Genomic DNA, 21275 nt, shown 5'->3' with positions numbered 1-21275 from the left:
AGAGAGGGAACACAAGCAGGGGGAGTGGGAGAGGAAGAAGCAGGCTCATAGCGGAGGAGCCTGATGTGGGGCTCGATCCCATAACGCCGGGATCACGCCCTGAGCCGAAGGCAGACGCTTTAACCGCTGTGCCACCCAGGCGCCCCAGGATTGACAAATTTTTAAAGGGTTTTTATGTTTCTTTTTCTTTTTTTTTTGACAGTTTGTTACATTGTATACTTGTTTGAACTATTTTACCTTGAGAGTATCTTTAGAATTTTCTTTTTTTATTGCTTACTGATTTCTTGTAGTACAGAAGTGTGAGCATAGGTATATTATTTTCCATTTGGGTTAATGAGTTTGAATCTGCTATTATCCCATATCTTTGCTTTGGAAGTATGGCATTTTCAGTTTAGTACCTCAGAGATCTGCTGCATTCCTAGCTCAGTGTTTGAGCAGATAACGGTTACTTGATAAATATTTGTAAAATGAAGAAGTTATTAGAAGATCAATTTAGAGTATATTTGCATATAGATTTAAGATACTTTGATGCTAATATTTCTGATTTAGCTATAGGAAAGTTCTTTTAATTATGTCACTGGGGGAGACTGAAATGAAAATGCATGATTAAAAGATGAGGTGGAAAATTTTGTTTTTGGAACAAGACACACAGATAACCAAAGTATATGGTAATCAGAAGAGGAAGCTGACTTGAAAGAGAGCAAGGCCAGTGTGCCTTGTATCATGATGAGCCAAAGGTCTCTATCTTGGGGGGGAATTTATCATTCCGCTAAGTACTAGTGGATAGCTTTACTGCATTTGGGAGATTTGATTTTGAGTAAGAGAAGTTAAAATATGGAACATGGCAATGTTGCGAAATTGCTGATCTATAGTTATGCTGCTTTTTTGAAAGAAGAATTGAAATTGAGAGAAGAATTTCTAAACATTTATTAAGTATTTAGTATCATTTTCTTTTCTTTTTTTTTTTTTTTTAAAGATTTTATTTATTTATTTGACAGAGATAGAGACAGCCAGCGAGAGAGGGAACACAAGCAGGGGGAGTGGGAGAGGAAGAAGCAGGCTCATAGCGGAGGAGCCTGATGTGGGGCTCGATCCCAGAACGCCAGGATCACGCCCTGAGCCGAAGGCAGATGCTTAACCGCTGTGCCACCCAGGCGCCCCATTTAGTATCATTTTCTTATCATGCTTGTTATAACCATCGTTTCAAAGGCCAAAGGTACAACATTTGCTGTGGAGAGTATGATGTTCTGGTTTTGACTGAGAGGTTCTGGGTGGTTTGGGCCCTGACCTGAGATTTCTTGGTCTTCAGCCCCAACAGTCCCCAGACAGCAGTTTTCTCCCTGCATAGGAGATACGTGTGCCATTTGTCCAAGCAACATAAAGTACAGACCAAGTGGCTTCTTTTGGAGATGGCATGCTTGGGTTTTGAAAGCTTGTGGTCGGGTGGAGTGGGAGTGGGAGATGGTGCTGGCTGTGTGTCAGTGGTAGACAGACAGCAAGGATAAAGTGCTTATAATGCTGGAGGCAGGAGATATTTGTTCTGTGTGGAGGGTTGCTTTAACTGTGTTTTAGAGGGTCAGAGCGTTTTGGGTATGTTGGGGAGAAAAGAATCCCAGGGAGAGGCAAAGGTGGACATCCTGGGATGTAGAAAGCGGATCAGCTTTGCTAGGATGCAGATTATTAAGGGCCGTTGTAGAAGATGAAGACTGAAGAAGTGGGTTGGGCTGGTTGATGAATGAGCTTGGCTGGTCTGAGACTATTCCAAAGCCAGTGAGGGAAATGAGAAGTTTAACCAATAGAGGGCCAGGATTCAAGCTGAACTATGATCTCATGAGACCCTTGACTTTTCTCGTCATCGAAGTTAGCTGGTGACTACTTCAGCATACTGTGTGTCAAACTGCAAGGTAATTTTAGAATCACTTTAGTGGGCTTGGCCTAGGATTGTTTTTTTACATGAAAAAGTAAAGATTATAAACATAAATAACAGAGTATACAGCACTTTGTAAGATAGGTGTTATTTAGAGAAATTTCTATTTGTTGATACGCGTCTACGCGTACATGTGCTGAGTTATAGTGTAAAGTCTCATTTTTTGTAGTTGGAGTGTCAAAAAAAATCTGTAGACCATTGTTTAGGGTAGCAGGAGGGAGTGACTTTGCCTTAAAAGCATTTGAGTCTTGGGGCGCCTGGGTGGCTCAGTCAGTTAAGCGTTGGACTCTTGATTTTGGTTCAGGTCATGATCTCATGGTTGTGAGATCAAACCCTGAGTCTGGCTTTGTGCTGGCTGGGTGTGGAGCCTGCTTACAATCCTCTCTCTCCCTCTCCCCTTCGTCCTTTCCTCCTGCTCCCTCTCACACTCTCTCTCTCAAAAAAAAAAAAAAAAAAAAAGGCATTTGAGCCTTTCCAGGTAGCTGTTTTTGGTTTCTCTTCCTAGCTCCAAGGGTTGCAGCCTGTTTCAACTTCACCCATTTGACTGCTCTGGACTCTAGTTGGCCCCTTTCTGTGTCCTTGACCCTTGGACCCACCCCCCACGCCCCCCCCCCGGAGTGGTCTGCCTTATGTGGCTGTGTCTGGATGTAGCCACTGCATTGGTGGCACACGTTTTCATTTCTCTAGCTCTCCCTTTGCTTTGTTTGCGAGTGTTTTTTTTTTTTTTTTACCCCTGAATAATCACTTTAGCTCTATCCGGACACATCCTAAACTCGTTTCTTCCCAGCCCCGAATGAGCATCGAGTTCTCCTACATTATAGAGCTCCTTGTATTCAGGGAGCCTTGAGTACTGCACTGTGCCTTGAGGGCGGGTGTGTAAATTAGATTCCAGTGGAGATCCTGGTTTATATTGTGTTGAATAAAGTCTTCTGTCACTTCTTTTCTATCAGTCTTTTTCATCATATTTTAAAGAGTTCTTGACTTGAGTATTTTTAGAGGTCTCATATTGCTAGGTAGTTCTTATTGTTTTCTTCCTTGATAGTTTTGTCACCCTTCGAACTTTATAAAGTGGGATGAAGCTGCAGACTTCTTAACATGTGGGTTAAGAATAAAGAGGAGGATATCTATAATTGTGGTTAGACTCTTTTTATAAGTTGTATTATATAAATTTACAGGCAGACTGAGTATGACATTTTTACTCCAGAAGTATATTTCTTTTAAAATAGTAAGATATAAGTTTTCTGAAGTCAGATAAGCCAGTCCATTTCACAAAAAATGAAAGTGGAAGAGAAAATAGAAAACACAGCCAAATGGTGAAATGGGGCTGGGCTGCCAAGCTCTGACTTGAAGAGATGAAGTCAGATGTTTGTGCAAACACGGCCTATTCTTGTTGTACCTCTTCTTCTGGAATTCTCAGTATTTTGGTATTTTTAAAAATAAAACACACGTTGTTAATTGTTTTCTAAAAGCCGTGTTGTTAATGCATAATTACAGTTATTTATTTCATAAGATGCCTTGACATGTGTCAGCTACAAGCAGTTTCTGGAGGCCAGTTGCTTAAGACCTGGTGTGTGTAAGTCTCTCTTCTGCAGGGAGGAGGGCTCCCTGAGGGAGCCTTCAGGGACCTTTAGGAGCTCAGCCGAGCTAGGTAGGAGAGGGAGTTGAGCTGCCAGGTATTGGAGTAGTCATTTAAAACAGCAAGCCAAAAGCGAAAGAGTTTAGCCTTTTATTACTTACTGTGATGGTGTAATAAGATTCTAAAACTGGAGAAAACAGACTCCCCCTAGTCCATTTCCCCCCATGGAACAGTGCCTTGGTTGAGAATTGAGAAATCAGTGCAGACATGGAGGTCATCTCACTGTTGAGGAAGCCCTGAACAAAAGGCGCCAGCAGTTTTATGGACCCTGAAGTGGGAGGGGGGAAGGTGGGGGGGGGATGGCTAGAATGGAAAAGTACTGGATACTGAGTCAGACTGGGGAAAAATGTCTTCAGGGTTGCCCCCTCTTACCCTTCCGTAAGGGGACCTCCGCCCAAAGTCTCAGATAAAGAGACCTAGGAATAAAGGTGCTAGGGTTAGGAATGTAAAGATGTGAAGGGCATGACTGGCCAGGGCATCCTGAGTCCTCAGAGACTGCATTGTGCTGGCCATGAACCACGTCTGCGTGGGGAGGGTAGCTGTCTCAGTGAGGCCTGTCAGGTAAACCTTTGTAATTATCTGTGGTTGGGCCTCAGAAATCATAAATGGGTTTTTAATTAGGGGCCCAACTCCATAGGGCATTAGTAAGCAAGGTCATGAGCTAGTCTTAGGATAGATGTAGGACTCATTTGGCAGGGAGGTCTGGAAGAAATGTAGTGTGGTCCTGGTCCTGAATGTCCAGCAGAAATATTGTGAGGGGGAAGAGTTGTCCTCTGTTTCCAAATTCACCACCGTGTACCCTGGCTCTCAAGAGCATACCAAAGCAGAATAATTTCTGCAGGTGAAATGAGTGTCTTTAGCTGACGCCAACAGTAAGACATGTAGAAGCCAAGACAAAATATTGACAACAGTCTGGTCCAGGCTCACTGGGGCATTATTCTCAGGTTAAATAAAACATGAGGGTCTGGGCGTGAGTCAGTGCTTGGTTCTGGACTGACTGCTTTCTGTTGTTTGGTGTTTATCTGTCACATTGGCATTTTCCTTCACTATCCAGAGTTCTTTCATTGTTCTCTTATAATGGGATCTCTTATGCCATATTCTATGTATTCCTCTTTCTTGGTTTATTTTTTGCTCTGGTACATTGTCCATCTTCTAGAAGTTTTTGAGAATGAGTGGATGGGACGTAAATTTTTGAGACCTTGTATATTTGAAAATGTCTTTATTTTGTCTTCATGTTTGATTGATAGCTTTGCTGAGTATTGAACTCCAGATTGGAAATCATTTTCCTTCAGAATTTTGAAGGTGTCACACGATTGTTGCTTCACGTGGTGCTGTTCAGGCGTTCCTAAATTATTCGGATTCCTAAACTTTTGTGTGTGACCTTTTCTTCCCTTTTCTGAAAGATTGTAGAACCTTCTCTTTGTCTCCATGGTTCTGAAATTTCACAATATGTCTCACTGTAGATCTGTTCCCATTTTTTATCTTGGACGTGTGACACATTGCTTCAAAAGTCTTGCACTTTATGCCCTTAATTTCAGGGAAATTTTCTTGGATTATTTCTTCACTTCATTCCTTCTGTTTTTGCTTTCAGAACTTTTGTTATTTGGATATTGCATTTCCTGATCCTCTAATTTTCATATATTTTCCCATTTTTAATATCATTATTCCTCTACAATCTAGGAAATTTTGTTGATTTTATTTTGCCAACTCTTTTATTCAGTTTTTCATTTGTTATCTTCTAATTTTCAAGAATTTTCATTTGTTCTGTGTATGTTCCTTTTTTAAAAAATAGTATTTTTGTTTCATGGATTCAATATTTTTCTCTCTGAAGATACTAATGATTTTTTTCCTTCCCTAAGTAATTTGGTATCTTCTAGTTCACTTTTTTAAATCTTTCGGTCTTTACCTACCATGTTAGAAGTTTTCCTTAGCTGTCTGGCTATCCTAGGCTGTCATGATTGAGATTGGAGGACAAAAAAGCTGTATGGGAGCTCCAGATCGTGGGTGGAACCTGTTAACATTGAGTTTTTATATAATTTGAATAAATGATGTGGGAAGAACTTAGAGTGACTGCCAGTTCTTTGGTTTGCCTTTGGATGTAAAAGCAAATTTAATGTAACAAAGGTTTTTCGGGGTTGTAATAGCGAAGTAAAGTGTTTCATAAGTTAACTGGAATGCAAGATTATAGAATTTTTAAGAAGTGCCTGGGTAGAAGGGAGAACACCTAAATGACTTCGGAGGCATTGTCTTCTATGTGAGAATACAATAAAATAATTCTTGCAAGGCACCTAGAAGAATGCCTGCTTTCAGAAAATAGCTTTTAATTGAATGAAGCAAATAAATAAGTTATTGGGAAAAAACTTAGCTCTTGATTACTATTTACGAAAGGCACAAAAAATAATATAATATTATCTATCATGTAAAGCTTTTATTAGCATTTTACCAATTTGGGAAATATTTTCTCAGTGGACTCATCTGAAGCTTTTCCTCTGCAGATTCCACTCTTTTTTTTTTTTTTTTTCAAATTCTAGTCTTAAGATTATTTGTTTACTGAAGAAATATGTATCTAGCACCTTAAGAAGTAACTCTGAGGAAACAGAGTAACAGGAAAGTTATGCATCTCTCCTAGGGTCAGACTTGGGCAGCAAACAGTGTGGTTAAGTGTCATTTGCTGAGATAATGACCTAAAAAGGGACAGGTTTTAGAGAAAAGATGCCAGTATTTTCAACCAATAACTTTCATCAATTTATGCATACTGAAGAGAAATACTTATCTTTTAAATATTCATATACAACTGTTAGAGCAAGTGATTAAAGACGTGCTAAAAGGCCAAGTTAATAGAACATTCCAAAAGCAAAAAACAACAAAACAAACAACCCGCAGCAACAGCATGGAGCTGAGAACGTTTGAGCTGATGTCATTCATAGCTTATTTAAGACATATTTTTGGCCAAAAATCCAGGCTGCATAAACAATAATGCTTGATTTTCTAATGAAGCATGAACAACAGAAAAATCTCAAATAAAACAATGGAAGCAAAGCAAAATTGGCATAAAGAATAAGAAGTTCAACTTTGCCTTAAAACAAGTACGGGAAGGGGAAGGTGTAGATTGATTGATATAAAGAATTGATATGAAAAGCTACTGTGTTCTGCCACAGAGTCTAAAAAGGACACTGAGTCACTTCATAGATAACTTGGGCTGGATCATGAGAAGAAAATAGAGAAACTGGTTATATTAACTATGACTATTCACTTTCACTATTGAGGACAGAAAGGGGGAATGTTAGTAAGCAAAATCAAAAGGAAGATTTGGCATACAGACTAATCTACCATGCCTTCAGGGCTTCTGGAACACATCTAGAAATAAAGTAGTTAAAAATTCTTTCTGGTGTCAAAGAAGCATGAACCTTCAATAACCAAAGAAAATAATAGAGTAGAGTAGAAAATCAGAGGAGGAATACATTATGCTCTGTGACTGGTTGGTTCGTCCTGTGGAAGAAAAGGCATTTTCTGGTGACTAGCTATGTCTACAAGAGAATGGACAGGCTTTTCTGACAAGAGCTGAGAAGCCATGGAGTGGCATGGCTTCTCAGTGTATCCAACAGAGTGGAGACAGAGAAAGGTAAATATTCCAGAGGAGGAAGACATCAGAGACAGATCAGAGTGACCACAGTGGTACAGAGCAGCAGACATTAAATCTAGAGAAGTTCATAAAATGGATCATTGAAAAGTTCTCAAAAAGCCACCTCAGTGTGATAGAGGGAATGGAAAAGAGAAACAGGGGACCCTGGACCCTGACTCTGTGAGTTAAGACTCTAGACGTGCTCTTGACAAAGGAGAACAGATGTGAATTATGAAGAATGAACTGGAGTATTGGGAGAGAACTTCTGTGAGGGGGCAAGTGGGAGAAGTGAGCTCAGAGGAGCAGGCTTTCATGAAAGATCCCAGATGGTGTCTGAAAGTAGCAATAGAGGAAGCTTCGGCCTCAGCCCTGGGCCTTAAGCCATACAGGAGCATGGTGCCATGAGGAAGGGAAACTTCTCCTCAGAGGAGGGTAAAGTTTCGAGGTTGGAGAGGGAAGCATCCGGGTGGAGGCTGAGGGTTCCTGGAAGGATTGTTCACCATGGAACAGAGGTTCTTGAGGGCACAGGAAAAGGTCTGGATGGGGAGTCAAGCAGTGTGGTGGATGGGTCACCGTAGAGGCTCCACTGGACACATGGCGCTGATGATGAGCAGGAGCCTGTGTCCAGGCCAGTGACCAAGGATAGCAGTGATGGAAAGTGTGGTGTGTGCGACTGAAAGTGCCCCTCTCCTCAAAAAGGAATGCCAGCCAACTTGTGATTGGATAGTTTTTATGTTCTCATTTACTCCTCAGGTACCTTTTGACTCTGTACCATAGACAAGGCTCAGACCCGGTATTAGGCACAGTGGGAGCTACCATGATGAACTGGGAAGTTCACAGTCTAGTAGAAATCTGTTTCTTGGCCCTGGCAGACAAAGAGTTAAATTAAAGGCATTGATTAGTTGACTGTCACAGACTGGAAGGACTAAGCTGAGACCTTTCCTAGCCTTCCTGATTGTCATTCTTGTTCCTCACCTTTACTTTCTGTGACTTTCTTTTATGCTCCAGAGAAGCCAGAGGATGTGTAAGTTTAGGGGAAGATGTTCAGCTCTCAGCAGGCCTGCTGGGCATTTCTTCATCTGGCTAGCAAGGTGCTTAGGCCTTTCATATCAAATTTGAGGCTGGAATTCTCTTAATTCAGTTATTTCCACATTATTCTCTGATCTTCTCTTTCGAAAGCATTCATACAGCAAAAGTTATATAACTCACTCCAAGAGTTATTTAATAACATTTTGAATTAACTATTACTTTTTCTCCTTGAATGTTGAACTTCATACGTTTTATCATTTTTTTGATAGAGGTACAAGGGTCAGTGATTAAGCCTACCGAAATACGATGATTGATTTGAATCCATGTTACTTAAAGATGTGAGAAAGAAGAGAATTGTAAATTATTAAATGTCAGAACTGAAAAGTATTTATAAGCTCTTTTACATGCTTACCCCTTCATTTTATACCTGAGGAAATCGAGGCTCAAAAGGTGAATGAGATGTATGAGTAAATGTGCAAACTTAGACTACTTTAAAATTTGCACAGTGGGAGCTTTCATATTTTCTGACAGTTGGTGGTAATATTGCAGAAGAAGCTTTTTTTTTTTTTTTTTTAACCACTAGGGAATGCTGAAATATCAACTGATCAACTGTAATGGGGGAAAAATCAGTCTTAAGTTTTCTGATTATTACATCTTTTCTGTTTAGCAAAATAGAATGACCTATGTGATAGTCTGTAAGGACTGGAGGGGAAGGGGGTAAATGCTGGGGACACTATTTTAGACTTACTGCAAGTCACACCATTTCAAAATGATTGTAAGTCAGATATTTCTTGTAAAGAAGCAAATTTTATTCTCCCCTTCTAGCTCTGCAGGGCATGAAAGTGTCCCAGAAAATCTGCCTGCCTCGTTAGTTAAGCAAAGCTATCTGTGTTTGTGGAAGATGCTGGGCCATAACCTGTCTTGTGGTTATTTGCTGAAAAGGGAGTGATGACACACTGATTATGCCTTTGGGAAAATGTCCGGTCTCAGAGCCCCACGGGTCGTATGGCACTCGAGGGAGGGTGGGAGACTTCTTGAGCAGACCCCATCACGAGATTTGGTCGGGAAGTTGGACTGGGGATTCTTCTGTCCTTGTCCTCTTTTTATCCCTGACCCTGTCTTTACTGTGCCATTAAAAAAAATTGAATTTAAAAAATTTCAGTTTTGACTCTTATTCTGTTCAGGGTATTTTTAAAAGGGAATTTTACATTAATTTCCTAAAGTGTTATTGTTGCTATTGTTTTTCAATCTCTCTTGTGTCGGTTGTTTTGGATTAAAATCAGAGGATGAGGTGTCTTTCCAGCCAGGTGCTCCAGGTGCTATGCAAATCATGTATGTTCTCTGTATAGTCAAAGTACTGTATAGAGCCATAAAATCGAGCTTATCGATTATCTTATTCAGATCCTTGGTATGTTTTCTTTAGCTTATACGACCTGCCAAAGTCTGAAAGTGTTAAAATACTGTACTATGATCAGATTTTATATCCCTCTATTTTTAGTAGTTTTAGCTCTACGATATCTGGTGGCTGTATTGCTTGTCCATAACATTTTTACTTAAAGAAATATAATTAGAATTGGGTAAATGGAGAGAGACATACTATCCAACTGAATGGGCAGACCTACTGTCATATAAATGACAATTCTTCCAGAATTGTATGTAAATTTAATGACATCTGATCAGAAATCCAACACATTGTTGTGGGTGGGAAGGGGCACTGGTTAGAATTACCTTAAAAAATGTTAAAAGAGAACTTAGGGGTGGGGAACTTTCCTTATCATGTGTTAAAATTACCATAATGCTACAGTAATGAAAACACTGTGATATAAAAAATATAGAATTAAATCAATTGACTGGAATTAACAGATTCTAGTACTGTGAGAAATTAATGTATGGTAAAGGCTGAGTTTCATTACAACAGAAAAAGGAATGTTTATTTGATAAATGGTGTTAGCATAATTGGCTGTTTCAAAGAGAACAAGATTAGGGCTTTACACATACATTTCTGTGGGTGAAAGATTTAAATGTAAAATACAATGATACTAGAAGATAGTTTAGAACACTGTGTCATTTTGAGGTAGGAAAGATTTTCACAGACAAGACAGGGAATGCAGAAGAAATAAAGGAAAATATTGACATTTAACTACATCAAATTTAAAATTTCTTTTTGGCAGAATACACTATAATTTATATCAAAATACTTAATCACACATATAACAGTCAAAAAATTGATACCCTTAATCTGTGAATAGGGAAACAGGTGATCCAATGGAAAAATGGACAAGAATGTAAACAGACAATTCACAGAAGAGAAAATGCACATTGTCCCCAAAACCCATTAAAATGATGCCCCAAACTAGTAGGCAAGAGGTACAAATCAAAATATCAGTGAGAAAAAAGTTTCCACCTACCCAATGGGCAAAATATAAAAGGGTCTGGACACATCAGATGCTGTGTTCTGGAGAAGCAGACACTTCACACACTGTGGTGGGGGGTGCTGTGGACTGGTATGGCATTTTCTGGTTCACATTCTTTGACTTGGTAGCTTCACAGTTAGGTCTGTCCTATAGAAATAAAAGCACTGGTATTTATGTATACAAGGATATTTATTTTAACATGTTTTTGTTATAGTAAGAAATTAAAAAATACCTATATGTTTGATGATAGGGAAAGAGCTGAACAAATCGTAGTACATTTGTACCATGCAATGTTTGACATCTATTAACAAGAACGCCTTGGGTTGGGGCGCCTGGATGGCTCAGTTGGTTGAGCGTTTACCTTCAGCTCGGGTCATGGTCCCAGGGTCCTGGGATCGAGCCCTGCATCGGGCTCTCTACTCCACGGGGAGTCTGCTTCTGCCTCTCCCCTCTGCCTCACCCTTCTGCTCATGCTCTCGCTTGCTCTCTCACTCTCTCAAATAAATGAATGAAATCTTAAAAAAAAAAAAAAAAGAAGAAGAATGCCTTGGATTATGTGTATTGATTAGGAATAATCTTTATAATAGATGAATTAGAAAAGGAACAAATTTCAGAGAGGTGTTAGTAGCATGATCACATTAAAGTATGGTATAGAGAAAGATTTGGGAGGATGGGCACACACACAAATGTTATTAGTATCTTAGGTGAATAAGATTGAGAGAAGGGTGGCAATGAGGAAACCCATTTTTAAAATATACAGACCTTTGTACCTTTCTATTTTGTTGGCATAAGTTCAAAACATTACTATTTATTTATTTAAACCCATAACTCACACTTAATTTAGCCTGTGTCTTAGAATTGCCATGAAGCCTGGCATTGGCCTGTTGGTTGATGTTTTTAAGAAGGTGTGCTGGGCCTCTGAGGGGAGAGCCCTGACTTCCGCTCCCTGGCCTTTCTGTCCCTCTTATTTCTGTGATTCATCACTTCAGCCATTTTCTGGCCGATATGCTGTTTCTTTGCCCCTTTATATTTCATTTGTGCTGGTCCAGGTTGATAAGCAGTAGAGAAAAATCACACAGTTATTCCATTAGTGTCCTGTAAATTTGTGGTCTTCCAACTTCCCATGATCCCTTTAGACGGCTCTGCAGCCCTTCTGTTTTCCCTCGTTACTCTGTCATTAAATCCAAGTGGTATTTCCGACAACCCCCTTTCCTCAAACTTCTAGCACTGCCATCTCTTCTCTCGAGCGGCAAGGGGCTCAAGACTCTGTAGGGAAGATGGCAACTCCATAAACTACTTGCCGCTGAACGTGCAGACTTAACCCTCGTCTTGTGCCAAGGCTGACTGGCCACCTGTGCTGGGGCTGCCAGCCCTTCCTGTCTCCTGGGAGGTTAGGAGGGGGTGCGGAGGGGGTGTGTGCTCGCTGCACGGATTAGCCCAGCAACCTCCTGTAGCTCCTCCATGTTTCCTCATTCCTGCATCCCCAGGAGTAAGTAGCATGGCCTAGAATACCTGTGTCTGAGTCCTTGTTACCCCTCTGGCTTGTCTATGTTCTGCACATGCTTATTGGGTAGAGAAAAAGAAGGAAGGGTATTTGGGTAAAATAATGAGAAAAAAGCATGAGCTAAAGAGAGTAGAAGACCTCAAGAGTAAAGATGAAAGAAATGATGGAACAGACCTAAAACAGCTTTTCTTTCCCCTATCCAGATGCTTCTGGCCAGGGTGGGAGGAGAGTGGGGGGCACGCATTACTCTTAGCTAAGCAAATGAAGGTTTAGTTGTTAGGACGGCCAAACTATGGTATTGTGATTTCTTAGCTACAGTTAGAAGCCTGGTGGTCATATTTTGCTATTTGTGTTCTTTTACAAGGTTTTAAAAACAGATGAAAGATAAAACTTTGTAAACTAGTGTTCTCCAAGCATGTTCTGTAGAAAAGTAGCTTGGGGTGGGCTTGGGAAATACTGCTGAATTAATTAAATCTTTAATGTGCTGGCTTGCTTTCTGAATTTCCAAGAGTAGGAGACATTGTGATGTTTTCTGCCTTTATGACCACAAAGGCTTTTTCTACACTTCTCACCTTTCTCCTGAATGTGTATCATTTGTCCCTAGAAAAATAGTTTGAGAACTGCTAGAGGACACAAATAAATATGTGGCACTAAAGATTAAAAAAAGAGAGAGAGAGAGAAAGAAAAAGATCACGTTGCATGATGTCTGGTAACATGACTAGTCACAATTTTTTATTCACTGTTTTGGTACATTTTGAAGACGGAAGATGACTTTTTAAAAATGAAACTTATTTTGACTAATGATACTATAAAGGAAATAAACTGAAGAATTTTATCATATTGTTTTATCCCAAGGTTTCATTAGGATTGACCTGGATTTTTGTTATTTATGTTTTTTATCTTCTTTTCCAGCGGCAGCCGATTAGGAGGCCTGGTTACAGTGCTGTGCTTCTTTTTCAATCATGGAGAGGTAGGTAGTCAACAGTATTTTCAAAATCTTTAGAGGATTGTATTTTTAGAAATACAAGTTTCTTCTTTAAGTAGTCAGTCAGATATTTTAAAAAAATTTTAGGAGATTTTACTTCCAGAACTATGGTTTCTTTAATTTCTTTAAGTTTAGCTTGTAGTAGCATTCTTTAAATATTTGGTCTTATTTTAATTCAAGTTTTTTTAACACTAGCATTTATTTTAAGTTAACTTTTCATGAACATTATATCTTTTATGTTATATATCTCTTAGTGATTTGAAGTAATAGTGGGTCTGTGTCAATTTTATTTATAATTTAAAAGTGAAAGTTCATGTTTAGCTATAATAGAAATAAGTCAACCATGGATAAAGTTAATTTCCTTGTGTGGTGATAACTTTTTGTTGTAGGAGCTATATCGTGTGTTTCTATTTTAATGCATATTATTAAACTTAGATGTATTTTTAAGTCTCCTTTGCAGAATATTATATTCTGTAAACTTGCACATATCCAAGGGCTTTCTAAAGAGAACACTATGGTAAAAAGTATTGACTCTGGATCCAAGCTACCTGTGTTCAAATCCTGGCTTTGCTGTTTTGCGACCCCTTGACCTGAGCAAATCATTAATCTCACCTGTCTTAGTTTCCTCTTTGTAAATGGGCTGTAATGATGGTACTTATCTCATGGGGTTATTGGTGAGTTTAAATGAATTTGCAAGTGTAAAGTGCCTGAAGCAATGTTTGGCACATAGTAACCCTTATATAACTGTTACTTTGTATTATTATTATTATTATTATTATTATTATTATTATTATTTAGTTTAAATTCTTTTTTTTTGTGTAAAGATTTTTATTTAGTTAGTTGACAGAGATAGAGACAGCCAGCGAGAGAGGGAACACAAGCAGGGGGAGTGGGAGAGGAAGAAGCAGGCTCCTAGCAGAGGAGCCTGATGTGGGGCTCGATCCCATAATGCCGGGATCGTGCCCTGAGCTGAAGGCAGATGCTTAACGACTGAGCCACCCAGGTGTCCCAACTTAGTTTAAATTCTAATAAAAATTCAGGATGCCAATGAAATCCTTCCACTAGATCAGTCGTAATTGTACATGAATTTTAAAGTTGTACATGAATATTAATATTTATTAATATATCTCTACCTGGTTTTCTTTCATAGTAAATCTTGTATGAGAGAAAGAGAAGAAAGCTCAGTTTGTTTTGTGTGAAGTAACTCAATCTTTTTAGGCATTTATAAACTCAGCGTGTATAATATTTGAATATGCACGTTACAAAGCCCTAAGAGTAATCATACTAAAACTTAACTATAGAGTCAAGGTTGAACTTTTTTTTATTGTTCAGTGGATTACTATTGGATATTGAACTAACACATGCTTAGTATTTAGAATCACAGAAATTTAAAGCTGGAGTGGCCTTATAGATTAGAGCATTTGAGACAAATCATTGCAAGATGGTTTGGTCTGACTTTGAGGAAAAAGCATTTTTTTTTTGCCTCTTCTTGACTGTGGGTGCTTCTCAATGTCATAGTGTGGACCACAGAACATGTGGAGGCATAGATCCTGTGCGAATGACCTAAGAAATCGGAAGTAACTACTTAACAATGAAGGAAAGGAGCACTGAGTGTTCACAATAAGGTGTTGGAGGAAAGAGATTATAGAAAAATTTGAAGTCAAGGTGCAGTTTTAAAGACAACTGTCTGTGAAGCAGAAAGGTCTGCTGTGTTACCCTCAGTCTAAATTAGAGGTTGTCAATTCCCGATCTTATGTTTTTCTTATAATTTTGATTGTAAGACTTACATTACAAAGTCTTTTCAGTTTATACCAATGAAATTTGGACTATTCAGTTCATTTTTCAGGTTGAAAGATGACTTCTTCCTCTTCTTCTTCTTCTTCTTTATTTTTTGGGGGGGGGGTGTTTTGTTTTTGTTACCTTTCAGCTACTTGGTGTGTTTAAACATACTTAGATATCTCTTTCTACTTAGGAAGGGGTAAACTAAATGTGATTAGAATTAGAATTAGTTTTACCGAAATGGTCAAGTAGATACTTGTACTTCATATCAGTAACTTAGCTTACGAGTAGAAAAGTGACCGGTTTGAGTGAGGGACTGGAGGGAAATTGAGGGAATAAACTGTAATTTTGGGTAAAATAAGGGTGAGAACTTAAGTAACAAAAACTGTTTTATTATAATTTGATATTTATTTTGATTTTCAGACTGTGAGATTGTCAGACCCCATTATTACCTGAATTTTAAAAATGTTGCCCAAAGTATGTAAGTTTTATATGAGGGGAGCAACGACTCTGGTAGTACCCGTTCACACCTGTGGTGAACTTGTTTAGGGTATCACAGTGTGTACTCGCTGAAATTGCTGGGGGCTTACTGATTGGTACTTGGAATCCCTCTTTCTTAGGAGAGTTATGTTAATCATGCCAGTGAGTGGTTTACGTACCAAAACATAGTTGTCCATTGTTACTTGCTTTTAAATTCTATTTCCTTTATTCAGTTTGCTCTCTAATATAGAATGTGGTGTACTTTTGAAAATATTCTTTCACTCAGATGGTTTTGCAAGGGAAAAATTTGGCCTCAACAAAAGAACTACAAGATGTGTAGAATAGAAGGATTAATCAGATGATTTAAAACAGAAGTTGAAAACCTTCAAATCTGGAACCTGTGAGGATACGATAAAGAACTCACTAATTGCTCATAGTAATGACCAATAATAATTGAGGTTATACATTTCATAATAAAAATTATGTTGCTGTTTTCACTTATTAAGCTTTTTTATTAAATATTGGCTCTGTCCCTATTGAGAATGATTGCTGAGAGGAAAGCTAACAGTTCTCTGCCTTTTAAATCATTCCTTATTGTAAGAGCAGATGTGGGCACCGTGGCTTGATGCCGCAGGAGTTTTAGCGTGCTGCCTGAAAGCATTTAGAGGAGTATGTGAAAAAAAAAAGAAATACAATATTTTTCTCCAATTTTTGACTGTTAGAAATTCATTATATGTGAAGTAGGTTTAACTTTTTCATCTTGAGATTTTAAAAAAGTTATTACCCAGTATAATTGATGGTGTTTTATATAAAACATGCTCACAGATGAAAAGATAGGCACATTTATGAGGAGAATAATCCCTTTTTTTTTTTAAACTAAAGTAAGTAAATCAAAATAGTATGTGAAAGGTTTGCTTTAGAGACATATCTAATTAACCTCTTCTTATTACCCATAACATATTTCTGACCCATATTAGTTTCTTAAAAATTTTTGAACCGAACTGAGATGACGTACATGTAAATGTACGTATTCCTAATTAGTTATTGACAAAGTTATTTATGCAAGCTTTGGAAAACAATTCTTAGAACACTTTGAAAACAGTCTCATTAATCCTTAGAATGTTCCTGTATGGTAGATAACTCGTACATAACAATATTCAGTTTGTGTAATAATCGGAAGCACTGCAGGTTAAGTTTGGCTCAAGGTTGGGAAGCAGGGATAAGTTTTCTGATTCACCAGTGATCTCTCCAAACTTCCCTCCACATAGATCACTCTTAGATAGGGGGGTAGGAGTTCAAAGATAATACCACAGTTTATCTTTTACAAATAAAAAGTAGAGATCCTTCCTTGCTAATTTGTGAAACTTTTTCTCTTCCCTTTCTCTCTGTCTCTCTTCCTTCTTCTTCTTCTTCCCTCCCTTCCTCCTTCCCTTTTTTCTTCCCTTTCTTGTGAGGGTCACATTTTGGCGAGGACATTTATTCTGGATCTTCTTTTTATTCAACTCCATTAAAACAATGTATACAGAGGGTTCACTGTATGCCAGGTACTTGTAGCTGCTGAGGATATGTTGATAACGTCAGTAAAACAAAGATCCCTGTCCTTGTGGATAATCACGTGAAGGTGGTCCACACACCTTCTACCTAAGGTGGGGGAATACTGGCTTGTTTGGGGAACAGCAAGGAGGCCCTTGAGACAGGAGAGAGAGTGGAAGGGATGAGGCCAGTTAATAATGGGAGGTGGGATGTGGAAGGAGCCCTTTCTGTAGTCCTTGTTGGTCATCGTAAGGTTCATTTGGAGAAGGTGGAAAGGCCATTGGAAGGTTACATGCAGAAGAGAGTAATGTGGCTTAAATTATTTTTTACATTAATCTGGAAATTAGGATGAGTGCAAGATGTATTATTTATTCAGGCTTTTGAGAGGTGTGCTTATGGATTTGTGAATTTACATTAAACTTGCATTAATTCCAAAAGTCCCCCCTCCCCCCCCAAAAAAGACGAGCGTGCTGATCTTAGATGGGAATGTATCTGTTGCTTAGATGAAAACTGCCTATAATGGGGTAGAACTGGCCTACAGCCCTCTTTATGACCTGGGCCCTGCCTGCTCTCACCACTCTCCAGGCTGTTTTCTTTGCTTCAGTCTCACCGTCCTTCCTTCTCTGGTGCCCGGAGAGGACTACTCCTTTTCCTTCCTCAGGGTTTTGGTAGATACTATTTCCTATGCCCTATTTCCCTTCCTACTTATCTCCTAGTCAGCCTTCACATCTGGATATTTGTGTTTGGGTTTCAGTGATATTTTTCATCCTACAGATCTGGGTTTCCATCTGGTATAATTTCTCTTCTGTCTTAAGAACTTTATTTAGCATTGTGGTGAAGATGTGCTGCCAACAAGGTCTCTTAGCGTTCGCCTGTCTAAAAATGTCTGTACTTTGCCTTCATTTTTTTGAAGTGTATTTTTGCTGGATAAGAATTCTAGGTTGGTAGCTTTACCTTTCAGCACTTTCAGTGTCATTCTGTTGTCTTCTGGTTTCCTTTATTTAATGAGAAGTCCGTTCCCCATTCTTATTGTTACTCTGCACGTAGAGTGTCTCTTCTCTGGTGGTTTGAAGACTTTCTTTTTATATTTGGTTTTTATTGGTTTGATGGTAATAAACTTAGATGTGGTCTGCTTTTATGTGCCCTGTTGAAGGCTCCCTGAACATCTTTGTTCCATGGGTTGATTTTTTTTTTTATATATCGGTTTTGGAAAATTTTTAGCCAACATCTTCTCTTCAAATATTTTGTTTTTCCCATTTTCTCTCTTTTTTGAAGATTCTAATTCCATGTTGGCCATAAATCTTTTTTGAAAGCACTTGTAAGTGCAAGGTTTAACACAATATTATAGTTAACATTAAGCAATATAAAGCAGTATTATAACGAATAAGGCTATGTAGCATTCAGAAGTGGGGTGATTTGTTTTAAACCTAAACATTATACCAACAGCAGTTTATGACTAATCCTACAAATAATCGGCTCTAGTCAAAACTCTTGGAACGAGCCTTAAGTATGATCTGTTCGCTACTAACTGTAATTTATAATTCAATAGTTGTACTCCTATTTAGTTTTGCATTATGAAGAGAAGTAGATTAGATTATGATAGATTTCTAATAGTATAGGTGAGCTATTTTGGAAGTAGAGCTTGACAAATGAAGCTGCCTATTACTAAAATCCTTGGTTTTTGATTCTTGAGTAAATGATTGAAAATTCAGGTTTTCCTAAGCAGACAGTAGGAGCTTGTTCTTGTCAATACCTAGGCAGTATTGTGCTGCAGCATTATCCAGTGCTTTGCAATGTGTGCTAAAAATTATATACTCCAAGGGGACAGTTTAAGTAAAGTGAGGTTTTCATTGAGTTCATTTGCACAATTCAGGAATGTCTTGTATTTGGTCTGAGCGCTTCACACAGTGCTCTAACCCCTTGTGAAGGAGTTCACTCATTTATTCCCTTTCCTAATTCCTAAATGTCAAGATAATGCCTTTAGAAGGCGTTGGCGTTTTGAACTGTCAACCTATATAGCAAACTGTATTATAATTAAAAATATGTATTTGTTGAAACGTAAGGTATGATTAAAGCAAATCTGTTTACTGTTCAGATGCCGTGGGGTCATGTGGACCAGCAATTACGTTTGTAGCAGGTCTAGTAAAGCACATTGTGTTATTGGAGACACAGTACAAAGCACTTTCACATATTTGCCTTTATTCACTCTTAACATCGTAGAGGCGAAAGATCTTGCTCTTTGTTTCAATTCTGTAATTTAGCCTTCTCATCCTACTTTACAAAGGGTGTAATTGAGTTTTAGAGAATTGAGTGCCTTCAGCTATTAAAGGAAACAAATTTCTAAGAGATGGCAACATAGTTAAAATTGGGTAACAAAATAAATGTGAGTGAACAGTCTGTAGGAAGAAAATTCTCAAATTGTACATCATATAGTTTAAATATTTTCTTCTTGGTTTTTCCACAGAGATGGATAACTTTATAAATTGTGGTTATACATCTCTACTATCAATCACATTGAAATTTCTAGTTAATTTTGTAAACAGATTTTTAAAATTGTATTCCAGTAACAACAAATACACATTTTAAAAAGATTTTTGCAATCTTTTCAGAATTCTCTTGTGTGTATAGTTCATTTATAAATGGGTATCTATGTTAAATCTCATAGAGGATAGTGAATTTTGGTTAAAAAGAGAAGTAAATTGGCTCAAACTTTCTGTAGCAATAGTAGAAAGATCTAATAGCCTGAGGTAGAGCTAAAATAAAGGAAAGGTTTATTTCCACTGTGGTCTTTGTAATTCCATTTGGTCTTTGACTGCTTGACTTGAAAGATGTAATGATTTCTTCTAGTGTGACTAGCTTAGTCGGGGTAATATCAGAGTATTTATATTTCATCCAGTGCAGTGTTCCTTTAATTGAAAGATAGACTTCTTAATTTATTTGGTATAGATGCAGAAAAATGAGAGTCCTGAAACTAGGATGGAACATTATTTTTTTTTAATGATTTTATTTATTTATCTTAGAGTAGGCGCACGAACAGGGGAAGGAGCAGGGGAGAGGGAGAGAGAGAATGGAATGCAACATTATTTAATTAAGTCCGAAGTGAGTTCTTCAGTAGACTTGGTACATGACATTTTAGGACTTTTGTTATTTTTTATTTGATCCCTTCTTCTCCTTTAAAATTTTTGCAGCCCAGGCTAGCTTGGGCAAAGAAGAGGTAAAAACACAAATGGAGCAGTCTTTCTTTAGCAGCACTGTGAATCAAAATGCTAATATTGATGACTATGAAGAGTTTTGAAGTATTGGTTATGGATAATTTTGCTGAAATTCAAGTGGAAGGACAAACTAAACTGGTTTATACAACCAATTCCAGTGAAATGTTAATTTTGGCAGAACATTTTCTTGCTGGTACTTTCCCTACTTTCCTTTTAGGCTCTAGTTGAAGTTTTTGGTATTTGCTGTTGACAATTCATGTTAATATTTCACAAGATCTTATGCCATGTGTGTCTCCCTCTCAATAATGTTTCCTTCTCACTTTTCAGTTTTGCTGTTGGTGGAAAACCTAGCAGCTTGTTTTCCAACATACCATTTAAATTATGTGTGAGAAAACTTTTTTGTGTTTATGAATAGCCGCTTTTGATGAGTATGTCTTACTTAACAAATTTAGCAAAGAGACCATACATTATGAATTGTGTTTTCAGTGCACTCGTGTGATGTGGACACCACCCCTCCGCGAAAGCTTCTCCTATCCATTCCTCGTACTTCAGATGTTGCTCGTGACTCATATTCTCAGGTAACTTTGACTTACCCTTAGGTCTTCTGTGTGTTGATTGCATTGAGTAATTTAAACTAGAATTTTTTAAGCTTCCATAATAAAAACAGTCAGTGTAGGGAAAAAATTAAGATGATGTTGCTAGGTTGAATTTGTGGTTATTTTAAGCGTGTAACTTCAAAATATTTACTACCAAAAACATTTCCTTCCTCTGCCTTCCAGTCTTCTTCCTTTTTTCTCAGTGGCCCACAGAGCTGCTCAAGGAGCAGCAAATTTGCTTCCACTTCTGCCATCTCCACTTTCCCACATCATTCTCTGCCGCCAGCAAAGCATCCCAGAAGTAGGCAGGAGGAAGGGGGAAGACTGATGGCAACAGAGTGTAACCTGTGCAATATAGTCCTTCAGAGGAAACAACAGTTTGTAGACTAATCATGGCCGGATTCGTTAATGTGTAATTCTTCTTCCCATATTTGCTTAGTATCCTTGAGCATCAGGTAGTAGGCGTAGAAAGAAACCACTCAGTAGACCAGAGCTATACTAGGAAAATTCCTGCTGGAAATTCAGGATTGGATTGGGTTCTCCCATGTTCATCTGGCC

General features: G+C 38.2%; 1 protein-coding gene across 4 annotated transcripts in view; it reads left to right on the top strand.

Moving 5' to 3' along the window:
- DPY19L1 (dpy-19 like C-mannosyltransferase 1) overlaps window positions 1-21275 on the top strand; it is an 89198-nt gene that overhangs the window by 25986 nt on the left and 41937 nt on the right. For all 4 annotated transcript variants that reach the window (XM_057304232.1, XM_048212886.2, XM_048212885.2 and 1 more), the window contains 2 exons: window positions 13045-13102; window positions 20608-20699. In XM_057304232.1, coding sequence (XP_057160215.1) covers window positions 13045-13102; window positions 20608-20699 — 150 coding nt within the window. The remainder of the gene's footprint in view (window positions 1-13044; window positions 13103-20607; window positions 20700-21275) is intronic.

This window comes from Ursus arctos, unplaced genomic scaffold (genome assembly GCF_023065955.2).
Source record: "Ursus arctos isolate Adak ecotype North America unplaced genomic scaffold, UrsArc2.0 scaffold_3, whole genome shotgun sequence".
Taxonomy (NCBI): domain Eukaryota; kingdom Metazoa; phylum Chordata; class Mammalia; order Carnivora; family Ursidae; genus Ursus; species Ursus arctos.
This window is presented reverse-complemented; position numbering and strand designations above follow the sequence as displayed.